The sequence below is a fragment of the Canis aureus genome, chromosome 16 (genome assembly GCF_053574225.1).
Source record: "Canis aureus isolate CA01 chromosome 16, VMU_Caureus_v.1.0, whole genome shotgun sequence".
Classification (NCBI taxonomy): domain Eukaryota; kingdom Metazoa; phylum Chordata; class Mammalia; order Carnivora; family Canidae; genus Canis; species Canis aureus.
In genome coordinates this window covers 44982054-45006068 of record NC_135626.1, presented here as the reverse complement: position 1 = coordinate 45006068, position 24015 = coordinate 44982054, and the positions used below count along the sequence as shown (strand labels likewise).

Below are 24015 nucleotides of genomic sequence, written 5' to 3'. Positions count from 1 at the left end.
ATCCAAACAGTTTTCCTGCTGCATTCATACTCTGTGACCTTGAGCAATCACTCATAATTTTTTATTGCTCTGGACACTAGGAATAATACCACAGTATTAGTTCAATGAAGTCATGTCTATGTGGGACACTGGCCTAGTACATGGTAACCCCCTCAATGAATCTCAGATCCTTTTCTCCTCTCTGGGGCCTTTATAGGGATGAGAAGTTTCATGAATTTCCTAGAGATTAAAAAAATTCTCCCTTATGTGTAGCTCTGTTGCTTTCTCTTTTTTCAAGAGCTTTCATCTTTCTCTGGATGCATACACCAAATAGTCTACATACTTGCCTCTAACTCCATCCATTTACTATTAAGATAGGATACATCACTTCCCTTTCTTCAATTTTTTTTATCACATTGATTAACATTCTTTGAAGGGCAAAATGAAATAATGAAAAACAAAAATAGCAGCAAAACTAACAGAATAATAGCTTAAGCAGGGACACCTGGGTGGCTCAGCAGTTGAGCATCTGCCTTCAGCCCAGTGCATGACCCTGGGATCATGGAATCCAATCCTGCATCGGGCTCCTCGCAGGGAGCCTGCTTCTCCCTCTGCCTATGTCTCTGCCTATTTGTCTCTCATGAATAAATAAATAAAACCTTAAAAAAAATAGCTTATGAATACAACAATTACTCTGTGCCAAAGAGTGTTTTACCAACTTGGCAAATACAAAATCATTTTATTTTCACAATGGCTCTATGCAGGAGCATCATTATTTTCTTCATTTTATAGACAAAGAACTTACTGAACAAGGATGCTAAGTAATTTGGTTTTAACTTCAGGCATTTTGGCTCTAGAGTCATTAGATTTTACTGCTCCGCTATACTTCCCTCCAATATTAATTCAATATTGACTTAAAGGATTTTCTTTCAGATTCCAAATTAGTTGCCATTTGCATATTTCACCCAGCTTCCTAGCTTCTGTGTTGCTTTACTTTCTCCTCACAACATCACCTCCATGCTTTTTCAGTGGTTCTCAAGTTCGCTCTTGCACTGGGCTTTACCCATCCTTGGAATTAGCCAGCTTCCAACATTTTAAATTCAAACTATGCAGCCTCTATTCTCAATCCTGTTCTGCCAGCTTGTTCTTTCAAATGTATCCCTCATACCAGATCTTTAGTCTCAAAAGAGTTTCTGATCTTTGACCTCTTTTTCCCCACCTTTCAGTCCCATCCTGGCTTGAATTCCACTTCCATCTGGCTTAGGCACCCAAATCTACCATTTCTACCGCACTCTTACCAGTAGACTCAACGGTCATCCTTCATTATCCCTACCTCACAACCCCACACAGCCCAAGCCTGCTGTTCTTCCTTCAGTTGGAGAAGCCTAGTGACCCACAGCCTTAACTTGGCAAGTGTTACAAACAAGGACAATTTATTCCATCCATAGGGAAGAGTTAGAAAAATCATTAGGTTTGAACACTGATGCTTTAAAGAGGCCCATTTTCCTGAATCCCTACACTTATTTATTTGTGCTATACTTGACTCACCAGAACGCTGAATCTCGAAGACCCATCATCTTCATCAGAACTTTCATCTTCTTCCTCTCTCTTGTAACGTTAATAGATGCATAATAAGTGAATGAGGAAAAGGAAATGATGCAGAAGAAAATGAAGAAATCAGCTACAATGCCTCCTTGCATAATGAAGGGATGTATCTTCATATTCTTCCCAGTAACTGACATCAATTCCTCCATCACTGAGTGATTTGTTGTGGTCTGAAGAAATATATTAATAAACAAAACTGATCTATTCATAGATGGCATATTCTGTTTTCTCTCATCTCCTTTCCTCTGAACACATTACTGGTCAATCTGGATCTGATGCTAGCCTGAATTTTCATGTCCGCCTTCTGCCACTGGCCTACTTGGGTCTCTGACACCAGGCATTCTGAGCTTCTCACAGTTCTCAAAATTTACTATGTCATTTATCGCCTTCCTGCCTAACACTGCCTTATAATGTGTCTGAAATACCTTTATGACCTTATATACTTGGCAACTCTTAACTCAAGCTTCAGTTTTAAATGTTACTTCAATTAGGAATTCTTCCTTGGCACCCGAGTCTCAGAAGTTTGCTTATTTACTTACAGACACTTTATACCTTCGTGATACCCTACGTCTCCCATTCTAATAATGCTTTTTAAAAATGTTTTACTTTTTATAGCTTTTATTTAAATTCCAGTTAGTTAATGTATCGTGTAATATTGGCTTCGGGAGCAGAATTTAGTGATTCATTACTTACATATAACACTCAGTGCTCATCACAAGTGCCCTCCTTAATGCCCATCACCCATCTGGCCCATCCCCTGCCCATCTCCCCTCCAGCAACCTTATTTGTTCTTTATAGTTAAGAGCCTCTTAAAGTTGCTTCCTTCTCTCTTTTTTTTCTTCCCCTATGTTCATCTGTTTAGTGTTTCTTAAATCCCATGTCTGAGTGAAACCATATGGTATTGGTTTCCTCTGATTTATTTTGCTTAGTATAATATACTCTAGCTTCATCCATGTCATTGAAAATGACAAGATTTCATTCTTTTTGATGGCTGAGTAATATCCATTATATATATGTATATATACCACAACGTCTTTAGCTCTAATACTATTCTTATGATATGCCTGGCCTCCTGACAAGGTTGAATTATTAGGAGAGAAAATTTCTTTTCTATTTATGTCTGTAACCCCTATGGCATATAAAAACATAAATACACTTTGTTCTAAAGAACCAGTGATGAAGTGAAAGAACAAGACTATCCATTTATATTTTCTTTTATGAAAATTTGAAGCTTCTAATACTGTTCATCTTCATGGAACATTAGTTAACATGGAATATTTGTACTCACTTCTATAATAGCAGCATTGATAGCAGCTTGAAGAGCCACAAAACCTTGCTTCCAGTATTTTGAAACTTGGCACTTAACACCTTCACTCAGATTATAACAATGAGCTTTAAGAAAGAAAAAAAAAAGAAAGCCATAACTTATCATTATGATTATTTCAGTCCTGATTATAGGAAATAGTGGACTTTACGATGGCTGCACATTCTAAATGTTTACTTTGACTCAAGGCCTATGAAAATATAAACTGGGTAATGATTCTTAAAACAGGGCCAACAGAGCACTTGTAGGGGACATTCTGTATTAAATTAGAATACACTATCTTCCCTGCTTCTTCACCAATCAAGAATTTTGTTGAGCTCTTCTCTTCTATGGTTTTGTATTGTCAAAACAATCTTTTTATGTGTTTCAAAGGTTAGCAGCTCTTGTATGGATTGAGAAGCCTATGGATTGAGAACTAAAGCTTTGTCTGACATTACACACAATACAGGTAATAATGAGCAACCGGCTGTTCAGAAGAGGTGAGATAACTTTTGCTCTAAAAAAAAAAAAAAAAAAAAAAAAAAAACCACCAGTCCACTGAGTATTAAACTGCATTAAAGGGCTACTAATATTTAACATGAAAAGTTAAAACTGAGTATTGGAATTAAATGCATGTTTCATTAACATTTTTAATATTTAAAAATCATTTGGAAATAGTTCAGGCTTATAAATGACAATATAATGAATACATATGTACCTAAATTTTAAAAATGAATAAATCATTACATATATAATTAGAATCCCCTGTATATTGTTTACGATCCTTTTTTAAAAAAGATTTTATTTATTTATTCATGAGAGACACAGAGAGAGAGCCAGAGACACAGGCAGAAGGGGGAGTAGGCTCCCCACAGGGAGCCCAATGTGGGACTCAATCCCAGGACCCTGGGATCACGCCCTGAGCTGAAGGGAGATGCTCAAACACTGAGCCACCAAGGCGTCCTGTTGTCTATGATCTTATTGCTCTTCCTTTTTTTTCTTTTTAAATATTTTGTTTATTTATTCATGAGAGACACACAGAGAGAGGCAGACACATAGGCAGAGGGAGAAGCAGGCTCTTTGCAGTAGCCCAATACAGGACTCAATCCTGGATCCCAGGATCATGACCTGAGCTGAAGGCAGCCACCCAACTGCTGAGCCACCCAAGTGTCCCCTTATTGCTCTTCCTACCACCAAGCTCCTAACTGGCTAAATACCTTCCTGAACTTTGTGTTTATATATGCTTTCAAGTTTTTATAATGTATCCCCATACTACACATGTAACTTAAAAATGGCTTACCTTTATATCTTATATTTCATTACAGTCATCATTCTGCATTTTGCTTCATTGCTCCATATTATGATTTTGCAATTCAAATAAATGGCCTTATTTTTTCTACTTCTTATGATTGTATAGGACCACATTGCAGGAATGCAACTCAATATATTTATCCAATGATAATTTGGTTAGTTTCTTTTTACTTTTTTACTACTACAAAAAAAATAGCTACTTCTATGAAAGTCCTTATATATGTCTTCTCATGAATATGTGTGTATCAGTCAGGATAGTCTATGATATGCCTCGTAACAACCAACCTTCAAAATCTTACTGTCTTATCATAGCAAAAGCTTACTTCTCATTCAGACTACAGATTTAGCACAAGTCTTTGGAAGGAGGGGAGCAAGGTTTTCTGTTTCATATCTAAGGGTTCCCGAGGAAACAGAGTTTCCATCTAGTTTGCAGAAGCAGGTGAGGAAAGCTCGTAGAGAACTCACATTTGCTTTCCAATGCCTTGAATACCGGTATCTAGCTATAGTTACAAAAGAATTATTCTATGCCCTCAGAAGGAAAGGAAAATAGGCTGATGCTCAAAAAAAGGCAGATGCTCAACCACTGAGCCATCCAGGTGCCCCTATAGTTTATATATTTTTTGTTTGTTTAATAATACTATACTATTCCACAGTTATAAAGATATTCTCCTATATTGACTTCTAGAAAGTTTACAGGATTTTTTTTTTTTTTTTGAGTTCTGTACCTGGAATTGGTTGTTTAGTATGAGATAATTTCATTTTGTTCTTGATGGAGAGACAATTTTCTCAGCACCAATCACAATGTCTTATGTTAGTTTTCATGTTTATGTGAGAACTTTCCAGGTTTCCTTCTTCTGTTTCATTGGTCTATCTGTCTTTCACTATGACAATAGCATATTATCTTAATTACTTATAATTTCATTCTTTTTAAAAACCATCTTGGCTTTTTTCTTTGTCTACTCATTCACTGAGTATCAGTCTCTTCAGGTTCCAAATTAATACAGAAATTTTCATCTCATATAAACCCAAGATTTTCTCACCTGTCCTCATGTAGCTAAAACCCAAACCTCTTGGTTACTGAGACTGGCAAAATCACACAGCTTTAATAATAAGCAATCACTCTGGATTTGGTGCCCTCTTCATTTTGGGCCCTCGAGAATAAGCTTACTCAGACATTTAAAGAGAAACTTCTACTTTATCCACAAACAAATATACTTTCCTTTAGCAATAATATAGTATAACCACATATTACATTTAATATATACATATATGGGAATTTGTATATGTATATATGTGTGTAAATATATATGTGTAAGTATTTACATATATACATATAGAACCATATATAACAACCATCTAATATGCTAAGTTAATAAACCCAAAAACCAACGTACATTTTTTGAATGTGTTGATTATCCTGACATCACATCACAGGTATTTTTAAATTTGCTGTATTAACATCCACTCCCATGTACAACTTATGACATAATTATAATAGCGAGCACTGGAATTACATAGCTGGAAAGTTACCTTCATGGTCTCTGTGTTCCCTCCTTGTTGGGATTCTGTGGCCTAGCATGAACTTCAAATGATATGAGAATGTATTAGTAAAGATGACTTGTATTATTTCCTCAGGATAATGTGTCATTACTTCTTTAATACTTTCTTCATTGGACAGTCCCAAAACTTTTTTATCTGCCATTATGAGAAGAGAATATATTTGTTAGTAAATTATGAGGAGACCAACTTCAAGATGTCACTTTAAATTACTTTTACTAGAGTTCTTTATGGAAATACAACAAAATCAAATACCAACTTTGAATAGGTCAGGCAAAGTAAAGTTTGGGAAGAGACATTGCTGAAGGTCATCTAGATACATTCAGAAGGACTACATGAAAATCAGTGATTTTATTTTCATTTGCAGTTCTTGAACCAATTTCAATCACATATAATATCATTTCATACCAATTAAACTATTCACAGGCAAATCAGCATTGCAATAAATCTACAATGATAGTAAAAAAAAAAGTGGCCACGAGTGGTAGGTCATTTGTGGCCTAACTGTATTTCCATCACAGATGGAAATAATTATAAAAATTCATTTCCTGTTAACAATCCTAACAGTATGGTAAATATACTTTAAAAAATGAAAATCCTAAAAATACGTTGACTGGCTATATTGACATCACTAAAAAGTCCCTCTTTTCTGCGGACATTGTGTTAAATGCTATAAAGATGCTATAAAGATGTCTCATTAAGATTGAAAAAATGAGAAGGAATGCAAAAAAAAAAAAGAAAAAGTCCTGGATTGGGGTGAGAGTGTTGTAGATGCAAGCAGAGGAAGAAGGTAACATGTATTTTGATGGAACTATATTTTTTTCCTGGAATCTATTCCTTAAATCCATGTGATCTTGAGCAAGTCACATAGGCTTTATTACTCAATTTCCATTATTTGTAAAACAAACAATAATACCTATTCGTAGTACAGAATATTACTATAGAGTACAGAAAAGTATAATACAGAATAGTAATATTATTACAGAATAATATTCTATCACTACAGAATTAAAGTCTCTATAAGATCTAGCATATGATAGCCTTTAATGAATATCATAATTGCAGTTACATTATTTATGAAACAAAGATAACAACCCATTCATTGTAAAAATAAACTTGATGTGAAGACCCTGCACATTGTAGTCATTTAACGAATATTTATTAACCCAGTTGCATGGGACCTTGAACCAGAGTGTTGTTGAGAGGCATAAATTTATGGCATTGTGACCTCCCAAGAGGACATCTGTAAATCAGAGGATGAGTGGAGACACACCCTGGGATAGAGAGGGAGACAGACCAGACCTTAGGTAGACAGCGCAGATCAGTTTGGGATCATGAATCTGAAGTGGAATCAGTGTTTGTAGGCAAGATGCACAGTGCAAATATTCCAATTCAGGTGGAAAGTAAGGGAGTGGTGGTTGGTGAGGCATGATGGAGAAGCAAGTCTGGAGGGAAGCCATCCACCTGTCCCAGCAGTGTGCAGTGAAGCATGGACAGGACAGAAAAGTCCAACATAATTTGGGAACTGTGGCCATACAAGTTCCATAGTAAGAGCCTGAACACAGATCACAGAGAGGGAGACTTCTGGATACTGGGTACTGTTAGGGGGTCAGAGTCCAAGCACAAAATTGATAATTACATAAGCTGTAGTAGAATCGTGGACATAGGTTAGCAAAGAGAAGAGACCTTATATAGACTTCCAGTGACTGGGTGGAGCAAGATCTAAAAGTTCCCCCTACATTCCTACATTCCTACATTCCTTCCTTCCTTTCCTCCTTCCTTCCTTGAGCATAGGGAGGGGCAAGAGAGAGGGAGAGGGAATCTCAAGCAGACTCCACACTTAACACAGAACCCAATGCAGGGCTCAAGCTTACAACCCTGAGACCAAGGCCAGAGCCAAAACCGAGAGTTGGGTGCTTAACCAACTGAGCCACCCAGGCACACTAAAGTCACATTTTTATGTTCTTTTTTAAAATTGACATATAATTCACATAACATAAAATTTATCCTTTTAAACTGTATAATTTCATGATTTCTAGTATATTCACAAAGTTGTGCAAGCTCTAAATTGTTTTTAAATTATAACTCAACTCATATTTATGGCTCAATCACCATAGATCTCGCTTTGAGGTATGCATTTATATTTGCAAAGAAGAATCGTTTCTCTTTGGCTGACTTTCAGTCCCCTTTCTAGTAAACACTCTAAAATTCATTTGGGACATTGCCACTCTTCCACTCACATACCATGTGGTTTGGACGTGGTTGAAAACCTAGTTTGAAACCTAGTTTGGACGTGGTTTGAAACCTAGAAACACAACCAGTGGGCAGTGACGATACTGTATTCTTCTATCCAGTGAGATTAGTTCTTGGTAGACCAAGACCAACGCTAATGCAAAGTAGACCATCATTCCAATGGATCTAATCTTTGAAAGTATTATGAACTATTGGGAAAGGCCTGTACACTTTTCACTGAAGTTGTTTGTGGTAGGGCTTAAATCTGGAGATTCTGCGGACTAAATCTGCTTCTATCTGGGGAGAGCCAACCTGAGAATGAGACTAGCACACAATACTATAGACCTGGCAATTGAGACATATTTCTTCCTCTGTTGTTGACAGATCTCTATCCATACTCATTTCCTTAACGTGAGACAAAAGATGCCCTCCTTTCTTTGAGTCAAACTGAATTGGGATTCTCTCATTCTTAACTGATATATTCATGAAAAATGTAGCAATGTTAATCTTATTTTCAATATGGTGATAATGTGGCTCAGAGAAGTTGATGACTTGCAAAATGCCCTGCAGATGCAGTCACAGAAGTACTTATAGCCAAATGTTCTTTGACTCTAAGACTAGTTCTCTTGCCTCTGCATGAGGCTGCTTTTCCTCTGATTTCAGAAGACTATTCTTCAGGAAAGTGATCTTGACAGTAATAATGCTCTTCTTATTTTTCATTGATAGGTATTTTAACGCTGAAGGGTGGAAATTTGAAACACAGAATATTCATCAATTGAATCTTCAAATACAGTAAGGCAACTTTCAGTAGTAAAAAGGTAGAGATAGAATTCCTATAATCAAATTCAAGAAAAGACTCATGTTTTTTTTTTGTCCCTAATGATAAGCAAATGCCAGAGTGACAGTCTCATTCTAGTAATAATGCCTCCACAACTATCTGTCAACAATTCCCTAAACATTTCCACTTTCCAAAGTCTGCCAAACTCTACATTCATGCTTTTCCATACGCTATGCAAGATCAAGATTTCTTTGTTGAGAGTTTGGACACACAATTTCACATAATCTATAAGTTTTGACAACACAGTTTATCAACTGAAATGCAAATTAAATGCATGCATCTGCACTCAAATGAACCAGATACCAGAAATTCCTCTTTGGTTGCTAGAAAACTCACCTTTCATGAAGGAGGCTAAGGCTACTTTATCCATTATCTGTTGGGTTGTATTGGTGATAGGTGTGTATACAATAGAAAATAAAGAATCTTTAAACGAGTCTACTGGTCCCAGGTCCATGTCAGGCAGTGAAGAAAAATCATTAACTTTATGATTAGTAGGAAATAGATACAAACAAAGTAGGAGGAGCAATGGGTTGAACCATTCCTATACAATCCAAGAGAAAGAATAAAGAAAATTAGGACTTCAAATTAGTTATCCACAGTCATTTGTTCATAACAGTTTATCTCATGCATTTTTCTGCTTTCAATATATGCCACCTTATGAACTGTTTAAAATATGTACAGTGCAAAATTCAGCAGTCTGAGTAATTCCAATGAGCTGTTAATAGGAATTCCAATGTATTGACCCACAGCACCAGTCTAAATAAAGCATGCACTGATCATGAAAGTATGAGAGGCAAGAGTGGAAGGCTATTATAAATTATCACCAGCTGGTACGACCTACTCATGCTGTATCTACAACTCCCAACTCTACTGAGAGCCTAACTAGTGTTTCCTGAGACAGTTCTGAGGCACTGCTTACTTGGTAACAAAATACTGGCTATATGCTAAGATCCTGGTATTGGAATTTCAGTACCATTCAGGCAACCAGAGAAATACTGTCTCAGTGCGTTATCATTACTGGTCTCCTGCAAACTTCCATTAAGACATTATTTTATTTCCTAAATGGATGAGTATAGAAAAAATTCGCAATAGGTATACAGTAAAATTCTAATGTAGTTAAAAATGCTACTTGGGGCACTGGGGTGTCTCAGTGGTTAAGCATCTGCCTTTGGCTTAGGTCGTGATCTCGGGGTCCTGGTTCAAGTCCTGCATGAGGCTTCCCACCTGTAGCCTGCTCCTTCTTCTGCCTATGTCTCTGCCTCTCTCTCTGTGTCTCTCATGAAGAAATAAATAAAATCTTTTTTTAAAAAATGCTACTAATTTATATCTATCTGATTTTCAGAAGATATCCAAGTTCACAGGATTTTTTGTGATACGGTAAAATGATGGGAGCTAATGCTAATTTTCTTCTTGGCACTAATGACATTTCCAAGTTTTCTACTCTTTGGAAGAGAATGATTTACTTTTAAAAAGAGAAGAAGAATCAAAAGAGAAAATACCAGTTACCTACTTCTGTGGGTTGATTAACCAAGCCTTCAGAATCTCAGTATCTAAACCTGACTATCCATGAGTAGGACCACTGACTTTTAAAACACTTACTGGATTTTTCTATCACTGGCCAGCTTCAGTGCTTTTAGAGCTCAACTCAGGGTCTGTGTCAACTGAAATATCTGCAGACTGACTGCAGTTTGAGGAATAGCTCCTTCTCTTGTAGAAAAGTTTTCTGCTTTGATTTGGTTTTTGAAGGGGAGATAAAGTATAGTTACTTCCCAGGGAATACACATTTTCCTGTTATAAATACAAAGTGACAGAGATATTGAATCATACCATAAAGGACTCTCTTCTCATCCTCCATTTTTTCAGAAGGTTCTTGCAAAATAATGCCCAGGTCTGTTGACAAACACTTATCTGTCTCTTAGTCATTTTGTCCTGTTTAATAAAAAAAAAAAAAAAAAAAAAAGGAGGGGGAAGATAATATAAATGTGACCATCTTAATGAGAAGAAATATCCTGCAAACAGAAAAAGCGCAGCCTGATAGTTGCAGTGCTACAAATGAGTGCTTGGAATCTGTGAGTTCCAAAGTTAGTGTTTTATGACTCCCCTAGCTTTTTTTTCTTCCCATTTCCAAACTCTTTACTCCCTGATTTTTTTTTTTTTTTTTTTTGTCATGCACTGTGTCAGCTATCAGTGTATTGCCCCCAAATTCATTCATTGCAGCCTGCTCTATGAAAATGGATCTGGGACTTTTACATAGTTTTCTTTGACAGCTACATGATATAAAGCTCTGTCAGTAAGGAGGACCAAAGAGACATTGCAGAGTGGTGTCAGAGTGGTGTCAGAGTGGTTCATTTTCCCGGTTCCTAAAGAATACATTTTTTTCCCCGGCTGCTTAGACTAAATGATTTTCTCCAGTGCAAAGTGCCTGGATGGTGAAGGGTTTTCAATAGCTCTTGACTAAAGAGCAGTAATGTATCTGGGAGCCCCCAAAAGCTAGAGCCTTTCACCCAGAGCTTTGTTTTCTTCAGATACCTTACTGCAATGTCACTTCTTGTGGCTTGACGTGCAGTAGGCTACAACCACACCTATCCAAACACACCTTAGTTGATGCAACATGACCCTTGCATGGAGTAAAAAGTGATAGCCATCTACCACCAATGGGGTAGGAGACCTCCTTGCCCCCATTCCTAAGCAAAGATGACTTGCTGCTGAGGTTTGCTTGGGAACCCCACACTGACACAAAGCAGAGACAGGCTAACATCCAAGGAGGGGAGAAGCAGCTCTCACATATTCAAGACCTCCCAACAGGTACAAGGATAGATTGTGCAACAGGCCACAAAACAAGTCTTAGCAAATTGAGATTATACTATGTTTTCTGATCAATGGGATAAAAAACTAGAAATCAGCAACAAAAGAAAAGTTGGAAGGACACTGAATCAGTAATCAAAGACTTCTCGGGACCAAAGAAAAGCCCAGGACCAGATGGTTTCTTTAGTGAATTCTATCAACTATTTTAAAAAGAATGAAGGGTGTATGGGTGACTCAGTCAGTTAAGCATCTGCCTTTGGCTCAGGTCATGAGCCCAGGGTCCTGGGATCAAGTCCCACATAGGGCTTCTGGTTCAGTGGGGAGTCTGCTTCCCCCTCTCCAGGAGTCCCTCATGAAAGCTCATGTTTTCTCCCTCTCCCTTTCTCCATTTTACCCCCTCCCCATGCATACACACACTCTCTCAAATAAATAAATAAGATCTTTAAAAAAAATAAAAAAGAATGAATGCCAGTCCTCAAAGTCTTCCTAAAAATTGAAAGGGAAGGAATACTTTCAAACTCATCCTGTGAGGCCAGCATTACCCAGAGGCCAATGCCAGATAAGGACATTACAAGAAGAGAACATTACAGACCCGTATCCCTGAGGAATTTAAATGCAAAAATTCTCAACAAAACATTAGCAGACGAATTCAACCATACATTAAAAAGACCATACACCATGATCAAGTGGGATTTACTCCTGAGATGCAAGGATGGCTCGACATATGTAAATCAATAAATATCATACACTGTGTGAACAGAATGAAAGGTAAAAAGCATATGATCATCTAAACAGATGCAGAAAGAGTATTGCACAGAAGACAACATCCTTTCATGATAAAAACACTCAACAAAGTAGGTATAGAAGGAATATATCTCAACCTAATAAAGGCCATATAAAATAAGCCCATGGCTAACATCATACTCAATGGGTGAAAGGTTGAAGGCCTTTCCTTCATGATCAGAAACAAGAAAAAGGCTCCCATTCTTATCATTCCTGTCCAACATAGATGAGGAGCTCTACTTTTGTCCATACCTTTTGTCTGGTAAATCTGGAGTTCCTTCCTTAAAGGCAGACTATAACTTTGACCGTAGAAAGGAGTGGGAGCAATTATGAGCCAATTCTCAGCCTAGTCCTTACGAAGTCTTGGGTGTGTCTGCTTGCTCTTGCGGCTCTGTCATTGTTAGAAGAGCATACTTGGGCTAGCCCTGGGACTTGAAAAGCACAAACAGCAGAGCTGAGTCATCCCAGTCATATGCCAGTATAGAGTAGCCTACATCAGACTCCAGCCAGCCAGACTCTAGGGATCTGAGCAAGCCTATCCAAGATCAGCAGAACCTCCTAAAAACCAACCTGTACATCCCAGCTGTAAATGTTTATTTATTGTTGTATGTTATCTGTTGCTTCTTTTTCTTTTGCTGTGAAATAGTAAATGCAGCAATAGACCACAGATATATTACTTAGGATCCCCTCTTTAGTTTCTACATTATCCTGTTTCCTTGGTTTTAGTGGCTTTTTATTTTTGATTTCTAATTTGATCATGCTGATCAGAGGAAGTGTGACTCTATAAGAGATTGCATCTTTGAAATGTATTGAGACTTCCTTGGTGGCCAGTATATTTTAATATTTGGAAATATTCCATGTATGCTTGAAATAAACATATGTCAGCTTTCGGTGTGTTTTTGGTATCTTCCTAATTGTGTTCTTTGAAATTTCAGCATCCTTTCTAAGGTTATGTTTACTAGATCAATCATTTCATGATAGTATTCTATTAAATTTTTCAATGATGATAGGTTTGCCAATTTCTTGTTGTATCTCTGTTGCTTTTTAGTGTATGCATTTAAAGGCTAAGAGCCTAGGTACATAAGACTATTGGTCATATTTTAAAGGGTAGGTTACTTCTACTTCTGATAATAACACAGAGACATGAAGTTTCTTTAGCTTAATTAATACTTGCCTAACATAGCTTTATCCATATCTTTATTTTTAACCTTTTGTCCAATTTTTAATTTATTTTTTATTTTTAAAAAATTTTTCCAATTTTTAATGTGTGATTAATGTAAGATTCAGAATTAATTTTTAGAAATCCAAGCTGATAGATGCTATATATTTTTTTATTTTTTTAGATGCTATATTTTTAAGAAGTAAAATGTATAAATTTTCTTTTTGGATGATGTTCCACTGTGTTTTATTCTCATATAAAATCTGCTTTTTCTCTGCTTCTAGTTTTGTCCATATTACCTTCTATTGAAAATTTTCAAGGCCCCCCCCCATCATGTTTTATTCTTGTCTCAAAGATATAAAAGATGTTTATAAAAGATATTCTTTTGATGATTGCTCTTAATTTTTGGACTTTCCTAGAAAAACATCTTTCTTTTTCGAATGGAAACTCCACATAATTTATTATCACTATCTTCTTACACTCAAAGACTTTCTAGGTCATTATGTCTCTGCTGAATTTCAAACCTGAGCATTCTGGTTATTATTATATAGAAATTTGGTTCAATCTTTAGCTTAAAGAATACCTAAAGTGAATTTATTTTAGCCACCTATAGTTAATTAAATTTGCCAATGGATTACCCAGGTTACTCTGGGGGAGGCTGAGATATTTGGGCTTGTTCTTGAGATGGAGAGTAGCAGCTCTACCTGAACGAGGCTTGGATAGGCTTTAGCCAGATTAAGAACACAGGACCCGGGATCCCTGGTGGCGCAGCGGTTTGGCGCCTGCCTTTGGCCCAGGGCGTGATCCTGGAGACCCGGGATCGAATCCCACATCGGGCTCCCGGTGCATGGAGCCTGCTTCTCCCTCTGCCTGTGTCTCTGCCTCTCTCTCTCTCTCTCTGTAACTATCATAAATAAATAAAAATTAAAAAAAAAAAAAACACAGGACCCTTTGACTTATGTGTAGGTTAATCCAGTGTGAAAACATCCGATGGACTCTACCTAAAATTTCCTGCTGAGAGCAGCATTATTCTTCCATAGATACTGTGCCACCATCAGAGAACTACATAGGAAAAGACCACGCCTTTCCCCTGAACAAAGAGCATTTATGAATATATATGTATGTGCGCATGTGTGCATGTGTGTGTATGTGAGCTGGTGGTGGTGATGAGGATTAGGTAGGGAAATTTATACTTTTTTTTTTTTTTTTTTTTTTTTTTGCAGAGACCCAAAATACCTCTCAGGAGGAAGTTTCTTGGTGCATAACAGTAATACCACATCTTTCCAAAGCCCTAATCAACCAATACTACCCAAATATGATTTGCTGAGCTTCTCTGGAAAACTGTAGAAATTGAGTGCTCTCAAAAGGTCCTCACTGCAGGAGGAAGCAGTGTATCTAAGCTGAATTATGAAAAGTAATGATATTCTGGAGTGATCATCAATTTTCTGGAAAGCACACCAGGGATGTGACTTGGGAGAATGAGTTGGGACTTTAGAGCACAGACCAGTAGCTCCACCTTGAATTGGCTGTAAGTCCTGAATTTGAGGCCTGTGTTCTCTTCCTTTCATGTGTAGGTCACGTTGGCCAGTGATGGAAAACCACGTGGTTGCTCTGAATTTCCTCGTAGTGATGAGGAATGGGTGTGCCTTCCCCAGAAGCTGTCGTTCCATTCATGCCACAGGATGACACTGAGGGCTGTGTTATTTCCTGGAGACACTGCTCAAGTAAGTTGGTCAGAAGCCAGTTCCAATGGGAGGCAAATTAGCCAAGACAGTCTCAGAGACCGTTGCCCCAGGGAATAATCTACACATGTCTGCTGATGAGGCTGAGATGCAAGGGTAGGTGGAAGCAGGTTGCATGAAGAGGTTAGAAAGTTTAAGGAATGGCAGTTGGTGGGAGGAATTTCCCAAGGGGAAAAAAAAACACATTAGGTCAGGTACCCAGTAATACTGGCTTGACGATCCCCAAAGGCTGTTCCAGTGCAGAGACTTCGGACACTTTTAAGGAGAGTGTTGCAGGGCTGGTGGGCAGGAAGGTAAACTGGCCAAAAACATGATCTCACTGTGGAATCAGCCGCAGCTCAATATAGCATGGAAACTGCAGTCTGGCTCCAATCGCCTTGATGTTTCACTGAAAATTAGTATCACCTACTCTATTTTCCTCCAATCCACAAATGTTCTATAGCTTATCAAAAGACTAACAACAACCTGAATTCTTTATTATACAAGCAGTAGACAGTTTCAAGTTGTAAGGACTGAGTTTTCTCCTTTTATATGGTTCTTAAATTCAGAGCAAAATGCTTACACTTTAGGAGCTTGAAATCTCTGTTTATGGAAATAATGCACATTTGAAATAATATTGTGATACGGAAACACAACATATTTGAACTCTGATTCAGTACATCCTGTGCACAGATTAAAAAATCCTGGAAATCATCTTACATTTCCCAAATTCTCATAGCCTGAGAGTGAAAGCCAGAAACGAGTTTTTCCGTAAATGCTTCTGGTAAACAGTCTCACAGTCATGGAACAGTTTATCCAAAATGCCCTCACATTATTGTGCAATAAAAGTAAATAACTATCACTTGGAAAACAATTCAGGTTTACAAATCAATTCTCAAGATTCTTAGTTCTTTCCCGTCAAAGTTGTTAAGCAAATTTGGGCTTATTTCCACACTCAATTTCTGATTAAAAAATCATATAACAGTTGCATAACGTTTAAAACCCTGTATTTTAACTCAGTACTTTCATTTATATAATACTAAATTCTGAGTATTCAAAAACATCAAAATAGCCCATTTGTTTTCAAAATAATTTTCCCATAGATGGTCAGCATTCAGTTCCTAAAGGCTTATTTATAATTGTGCAACAGGAAAAAGGAAAAAGGAAAACTCCCAAAAACAAACCAACAAAACAGAAAAAATACAGTGAACTTACTTTCTGAGAAATTTGAAGCAAGGACTCTTGAAGAACAGTCTATCCACTGATCTCCTTATTGAGAAGAAAACAATTCACATCTTTTTCCTGGTTCCTACCACATCTCTAGAATTTACGTTAACTGTTTGACTTCTGTGAAAAGTTCCTGAGAAGGTTGCTTTCAGAAGTTACAGCCTGAGCTCTGTGGGCCCTGCCAAACATTGCATTCACGTGATCCCTCTTGGACTGTTGGTCTTCTCGTTGACATTCAGCCAGTTTCTGCAGAGTGCAGTGGCATTTACACTTGGTGGCCTGGCCCTATCATATTATAAAGAGCAATCTTATCAAGGAGATTTAGTTTTCCTAAGCTTTTGTCCATTCTGCCCAAGGCAATTGTTGGTTACTATTAAAATTTAAAGCAGTGGCTTTGGAGACAAAGTTTAATCAGAGAAAAGCTCTTCTCTACACACACAGCTCTACATTGCCTGATTGACGTCATCACTTTGATAACCAAGGTTTTCATTTTTACTCAGCTCAGAATATTTCTAATCTCCCTCATGATTTGCTCTTTGACCTGTTAATTATTTAAAAGTGTGTTAGTTTTCCAGTGTCTGGAGATCTTGGTTATTGATTTCTACTTTAATTGTATTACAGTAACAAAATATATTTTGTATGTCAAATTTGTTAAGACTTGTTTTATGACTCAGTATATGATCTGTCTTTGTGAATATTCCATATGCACTAGAAGAGAAGTGCATTCTGCTGTTGGGTGAGTGGAGTATTACAAAGATATCCATAAGATCTTGCTGGTAGATGGTGGTGTTCAGTTTTTCTATATCTTTGTTGTTTTTCTTTTGATGAGGTCTCCTGATCACCAAGAGAGGAGTATTGAAGATTTTAACAAAAATTATGGAGTTTTCTATTTTTCTTTCAGATCTAACTAATCTTATCCAATCCACTTTGACACTGTGATGTTAGGCACATACATAGTTAGAACTGATATGTCTTCTTGGTGAATTGGTCTTTTTATCATTATGTAATAATGTCTATCTTTATTCCTGGGACTTTCTATGCTTTAAAGTCTACTTTGTCTGATTTTAATATAGCTATTCCTACTTCCTTTTGATTGGTTTCCATGGTATGTTTTTTCCATCTTTTTATTTTCAACTATCTATATAATTATATTTGAAGTGAGCTTCTTTTAGACAGCCTACAGTGATGTCATCTTTTGCTTAAATCCAATCTGATAACATAGATCTTTTTAAAAAAAAATATTTTATTTGTTTATTTGACAGAGAGAGCGTGTGCGTGTGCATGAGCTGGGGGCAGGGGGGCGGGTGGCAGGCAGAGGGAGAGGGAGAAGCAGACTCCTCGCTGAGCAGAGATCCCAACATGGGGCTCAATCCCAGGACCCTGAGATCATGACTCAAGCTGAAGGCAGATGCCCAATCGACTGAGCCACCCAGGTGCCCCAACATATGTCTTTTAATTGGTGTGTTTAGACAAGTTACATTTAACATAACTGGTGATATTTTAGGGTTCAGGTCTGCCATTTTGTTATGTGTCTTCTTTGATTTTCATTCTTCTGTTTCCCATTTCCTGCCTTTTTTTGTCTTATTTGAAAATTTTAAGCATTTAATTTACTCACTGTGATGTAGCATATATTTGTGTAGTTATTCTAGGGATTGCTCTAGGGATTACAAAAGACACACTTAACTTTACACGGTCTACTTAGAAGCAATATTTTACCACTTTAAAGTGGCACTCCACTTAAGTGGAGTGTGGAAGTCTTACCATTATATGGGGGCAAAACAGGTAGGCAGCCAATGGGGTGCTGCTTAACAGCTATAACCAGAAAGAGTCAAGAATGGAGAGTAAGATACAGTCGCCATTATTCTAATATAAAGTTATTATTCCTTGTGTAGTTCTCAGCCCTGAGCTAGTTTTCAGGTCCAGAATCCATGATCTAAAGAAGTAGCCAGAGGAAGGATCCCAAAACATCTTGACAAGTATATACTCTGATAGTTTCCCCTAGTCCTTATTCAAAGTGACCTACAGCCATTTACTTAGATGACTGTGTGCACTGGAGAAAGAAAACAAATCCTCAGGTATTTCAAGAGCTAATGGGCATATGCCTAAAAGGACAGAGATACCTAGAAAATCAAAATGTCACATGGCCTCATTGTTGCAATGAGCACACAAAGTCAAGGTAATAAATGGAGTTATGGTCAAAGCCCAGCTTTATGTGGTCCTCCTGGGTCTGTGAACATACCTAGTGGCCATTTCTCTAATACCAGGTATATCATTAGACTTACTATACTTGGTATCTGAAATGACCCCCAAGTTGAGTCCTGGGCCTGTTGGGTAAGAAGTCTCACATAATGGGAAAGCAAGTGGGCATTCACTTAACCTTCCCCCAGCCAAGACACGGAATCAAGAACAACACTGCGTCTTGAGGAAGGGAAAGTAGAGACCGTTAGTGACCTACAGAATACAAAGGAAGTATATTTACCACATCTTCATTTAATTTACCAGTCATAACCCTCCAGAAACCAGATAGATCCTGAAGAAAACCAGATTATCGTAAGCTCAAACAGGCAGTGGCAGCTGCTTTGCCAGACATGGTATCTGTTCCTAGAATAGGTCTGCGATATTCAGCTAGTGATTCTTTTCTATTCTGATTAGAAAAGAGTTCACATTCAGATGAGTTACACAATCATATTCCTTTATAGTTTTGCTCAGGGCTATGTTTAATCCTCTTGCCTCTGTTATAGTCTTAAGAGACCTAGAGTATCTCCTAGAACATCATATAACATCAATAACATCATGCTGATCTATCAGGACAAAGAGAGAGGACTAGTGTACCACAGGTGACATGGATAAGACACAAATGCTCCAGAGAGTAGGACACAAATTCTGTGAGGATAAGGAACCCATCATGTCACCTCTGGGTCCAGTGGTCAGGAGTGCTCTGCATATCTCCTCCAAAGCAAAAGATGAATGGCCACATCTTGCATCTCCAACCAATAGAAGACCAGTACCTAGTATGTCTCTTTGGACCCTGGAGGCAACACATTCAACATCTAGTAATACTTCTCCAGCTCAAGAACTGCCTGCTAGGGAAGGCTGCTGTCTTTGAGTGATATTTGAGTGAGGCCTGGAGTAGGAATGGACTTTATGGCAGCTTCAGAGTGTTCTGAAAACAGTTGCCACTCCCATCATGTGATCCATAAGCCCTATGGTACAGGAGAGGTCAATGGTGGAAAATTCCTGTTAAAATGAGAATGTTTCAGGGACAACTGGCTCACAGTAAATAAACTCAGGGACAGCTGGGTTGAGCTTAGGTTGCCTAAGCTTAGGTTGTGATCCCAGGGTTCTGAGCCTGGGATCGAGTCCTACATCGGGCTCCCTGCAGGGAGCCTGCTTCTCCTTCCACCTATGTCTCTGCCTCTCTCTGGGTGTCTCTCAGGAATAAATAAATAAAATCTTAAAACTAAGAATGTTTTGTTGTGTGGGCTTCATACCTGGGGAATAGATCAGAGACTTACCAGACTGTGACCTCTCTACCAGTGAAGATTTTAGGAGTCCAAGAAAATCACTTTGTCTAGTCAAGGGCACACATTGTGTGAATGTGCCTTCTGCTTCTGTAGAAAATTTGCATAAAGAGCTTTATGTTTTATAAAAGCTCCCACCTGTGGTTTCTCACTTGAGTTCCATATAACCTAGGGGATAAAAAGGACTCTGAGGACACTAGACTCAGTAAGGTTATAGGTTTTAGTCTCAACCACGCAGCCAGAAAGAAGGCAATGCAGTCTCAGATGACCTGGGATTCCAAATTCCAACCTCTTTCTCAAATTAGATGTTTCATCTGCATTAGCAAATAGATTGTTGAGGATTATACTCAAATTGATCACCGTTTATGGGTGTGTGTGTGTGTGTGTGTGTGTGTGTGTTTACTTTTATCATAAACCTAAAGGGGGTCCAGGAGATAACTGGAATTAGTTCTTAGTTTTTATATTTAGCACACAGGATAACAATCAAGCCAAGATCCAACATTGACCTAAATGAGAGCTGCATTCTTTTAAAGTCCAGGCCTGTGCATATGTCAGTTTGATTTGTCATCAAAGATAACTATTGATTATCTATCTATTCTCTCTCTCTCTCTCTCTCTCTCATTCTCTCTGCCCACCCATCTATCTCTGTCCATCCACCTACCTATCTTGGTAATGACAGGGTGATCTTCTCAGTTAATATCATCACTGACTTTACCTTAAGACTTGTCCTTCTTCTGGCATGAAGACTCATTTCAGCACCTTGAGGTAAAATCATAACATGAGTTCTACAATAGTTTATACCAAATAGTTGGTATAATTATTCAACATGTAGGCATCATATTAAAGCTACAAAAATAATTCTCTTTCAAAACAACCTGAGGCATAAACAGAACCGTAGGGTACCTGGGCTTTATGGGTCTTCCTGTAGGAGCTTCCACCTCACCAAGGAATCAACTTTCTCCTCCAAATCAGCCCAGTCCTGCTCCTTGGCAAGCTCCGAGACTGCTGTCTTCCTCCAGATTGAATTTCTAACTCCAAAAGGATGGAACTCTTGTTAAGAGTTCAGACATTTTCTTCTTGAAACTAATGTAGCACTCTGTCAACTATATTTCAATTAAGAAAAAAAAAGAGTTCATACATATTTGTACCCAGATGATCTGAAAAGCCAACAAAGTATCAATGTCAAGGAGCAAGGTAAAATAATCCAAGTTCATGGACTGAGTTTGCCACAGGATTAAAATATATCATGCATTTGTTTATGCTTAGAAAACAAAAAGTGCTGAGATACTGTATCTGAACTCAAAGGCTCCTTCCCTACAGGAACAAGTGTTTTAACATTCAGCACAGTGGCAGGAAATGGTGGGAGGCAGGAACACTTGAAAAAGGAAGTGTCAGAAGATTATAGAGCTGGTTATCCGCTTTTCTGAGGGAACAGATATCCTTCTGTGTCGCTTTCCAGAAACCAGGGCAGCTGCCCTTAGTTGGGTGCTCATCTTAATCAAAGAATGGAGAGAAGATGTGTCCCTGTGCCCATGGCTTCTACCAAAGGAGTCAGGAGTCTTCCAGAACCAGAAAACCTGAATGTTCTCCATAGAGTAAGTGACAAGCAAGCAAAGATATCATCGAGCAGTTGCCAAGGAAAATGCCACAAGGAGGAAGTTCTGACCAGCAGAGCCCATGAGCTAGGACAAGAAAAAACAAACAAACAAAAAAAACGCAAGACCTAGCTGGAGGAGGCCAGAAGCTCACTTGTAAAGTGCAACCAACCACAGGAGGATATGTTATTCGCATTTAGATGAGTGGCCTGTTTCTTCATTGATGGTGTAAATCAATAAAAGAATATCAATTACAAAGGGATCTTCTGATCTTTTCTTTTTTTTTAAGATTTTATTTATATATTCATGAGACAGAGAGAGAGAGGTAGAGACACAGGCAGAGGGGACTCCATCCCAGAACCCTGGGATCATGACCTGAACCAAAGGCAGATGCTCAACTACTGAGCCACCAGGTGCCCCTAAAGGGATGTATCTTTTATTTTGTGCTTACTGTCTGTGCCTCTATGCTCTAAAACAATGATCTCCTCTGATGAACATATTTAACTGGGTATGTAATTAATTAGTTTTTGTCTTATATTATGCCAACATACATGCAAAACAATGAATCAAACACACCAGCAAACATGGAGCAAGAGACGAAACCATCCCAGGTTACCTGTTCTTGGTTACCTGCTCTTGAATCTCAATGGGAGGTTTTAACATTTTTCATATGATGGCCAAATTCAATGGATCCTATATATGGATTATTTTATTTTATTTTATTTTATTTTTTTATTTTTTATTTTTATTTTTTTATTTATTTATGATAGTCACAGAGAGAGAGAGAGAGGCAGAGACATAGGCAGAGGGAGAAGCAGGCTCCATGCACCGGGAGCCTGATGTGGGATTCGATCCCAGGTCTCCAGGATTGTGCCCTGGGCCAAAGGCAGGCACCAAACCGCTGCGCCACCCAAGGATCCCTATATGGATTATTTTAATGTTTGAAATTATCTGCTTCCCAGAGTCTCCTTTCAATAGTATATCTTTTATCTATTTTTAAGTTGAAGAAAGTTTGGGCTAAATGCTGCACATTCTCCTCCAGAAATGGATCGACCAGTCGGGAGGAACACCTCAGAGATTAGGGTGAGGCTGGCCTCCGGGTTATCAGATTACCACCTATGATAAATTCAAATCTGTGGAAAACTACTTTCTAGTCTTTATTGGGTAAATAGGAGTCTGTTTTGTATACTCGAAAGAGTCTAGAGTGAATTCACAGTAAATAAAAGGATCTGGATTACAAGAAGGACTTTGGGGATGGAAGGGAAATTTGGGGGAAAGTCAGTTCAGCATCTCAGGGTCTTTGGAAGGAAGCAGGTAGGTGCCAGCCCAACTGCCTTTTTGACATCTCTTACCTGACTTTCTAAGCTGCATGCTTGGCCCTGGGCATCACTAGTCCAAATAAAAACTCAATGTCCTGATGACACCGACCCTGTTTCCTAAAAGTTCCCATGTGTACTGGATATCTAGGTCTACTCTTTTCACTCCATCTATGACAGTCAAACTGTATTCCTAAGCGTGGGGTAACATGAATGATTTTCTGAGTAGGAGACCGAAAGTATTTAAGAATTCAGTATGAAAATCTGTTCAGAAATGTTCAATATTCACAATCTGTTACTTAGATAAACTGGCCACATTTGGAAATCAGAAAGCATTAGATTCCCTTTCATAAGATCTGATTCCATTATTTGCGGGTCAATAAACCTCCTTGATGATGCTTATTGATGGTACCATGGTGATATTCTCGTATTACTGAGTTATGATGCTTCCATGTTCCTGCGGTGGACATGAAGCTCTTTCATCGAATTCTCCATTCAAGGAAGCTCTGGAGAGCAGGATCAGGAGACAGCCTCCAGCTGTCGGTTCCTTCTGGATCTGCCTTCCCTGCAGAAGCCCATCTGACACAAGGTCACATTCTTCCCAGGGCCACTTGCATCCAGGGACTGAGCTAGGCTGGGATACGAGCCCAGCTGTTCCTGCTGTGGACAACTCTGATGGCAAAACTTGCCCCGAGCCCTCCACCAGGTTGCCTGGGGCTTTCCTGCTCTTGGATCACAATTCCATATCCCCCTTTCTCCCATCCCCTTTCTCCCTTTTAAGAGACGTTAATCCTTTATTGATTATCTTGCACTCAAAATTCCAGTTTAGCATCTTGCACTAGAGAATCTAACATTTAATATCAGACATGGTCCAAGAAAGTGGGCAATGAGATGGGGTTTTGAAACTGGGTCATTCATGTCCTGGCTGGAAATGGAAACTTCCCTTCTTTGGGTAGTATGGTGGTAGGAGAACAAAAAACCCATGCACAGGGTTGTGTGGACCAAATGTTAAAACTTCCACCATCGGAGATGAGGATATGCACTGGTGGAAAGGAATGCACTA

The 24015-nt window shown here is 38.3% G+C and overlaps 1 protein-coding gene across 7 annotated transcripts in view; it reads right to left on the bottom strand.

The window, feature by feature from the left end:
- ABCA8 (ATP binding cassette subfamily A member 8) overlaps positions 1-24015 on the bottom strand; it is a 76550-nt gene that overhangs the window by 50426 nt on the left and 2109 nt on the right. The window contains exons 1-7 of one of the 7 annotated variants that reach the window (XR_013354727.1): positions 16509-16725; positions 12666-12844; positions 10653-10754; positions 9162-9366; positions 5729-5893; positions 2873-2976; positions 1528-1754 (exon numbers count right to left, since the gene is read on the bottom strand). Coding sequence is in view for 6 of the 7 variants with exons in the window: in XM_077853672.1 (XP_077709798.1) it covers positions 1528-1754; positions 2873-2976; positions 5729-5893; positions 9162-9366; positions 10653-10748 (797 nt within the window). In the remaining variant the exon portion in view is untranslated. Of the gene's footprint in view, positions 1-1527; positions 1755-2872; positions 2977-5728; positions 5894-9161; positions 9367-10652; positions 10755-12665; positions 12845-16508; positions 16728-20944; positions 21145-24015 lie in introns of those variants that run through there. The other 6 variants (XM_077853672.1, XM_077853667.1, XM_077853671.1 and 3 more) reach the window with 6 other exon arrangements.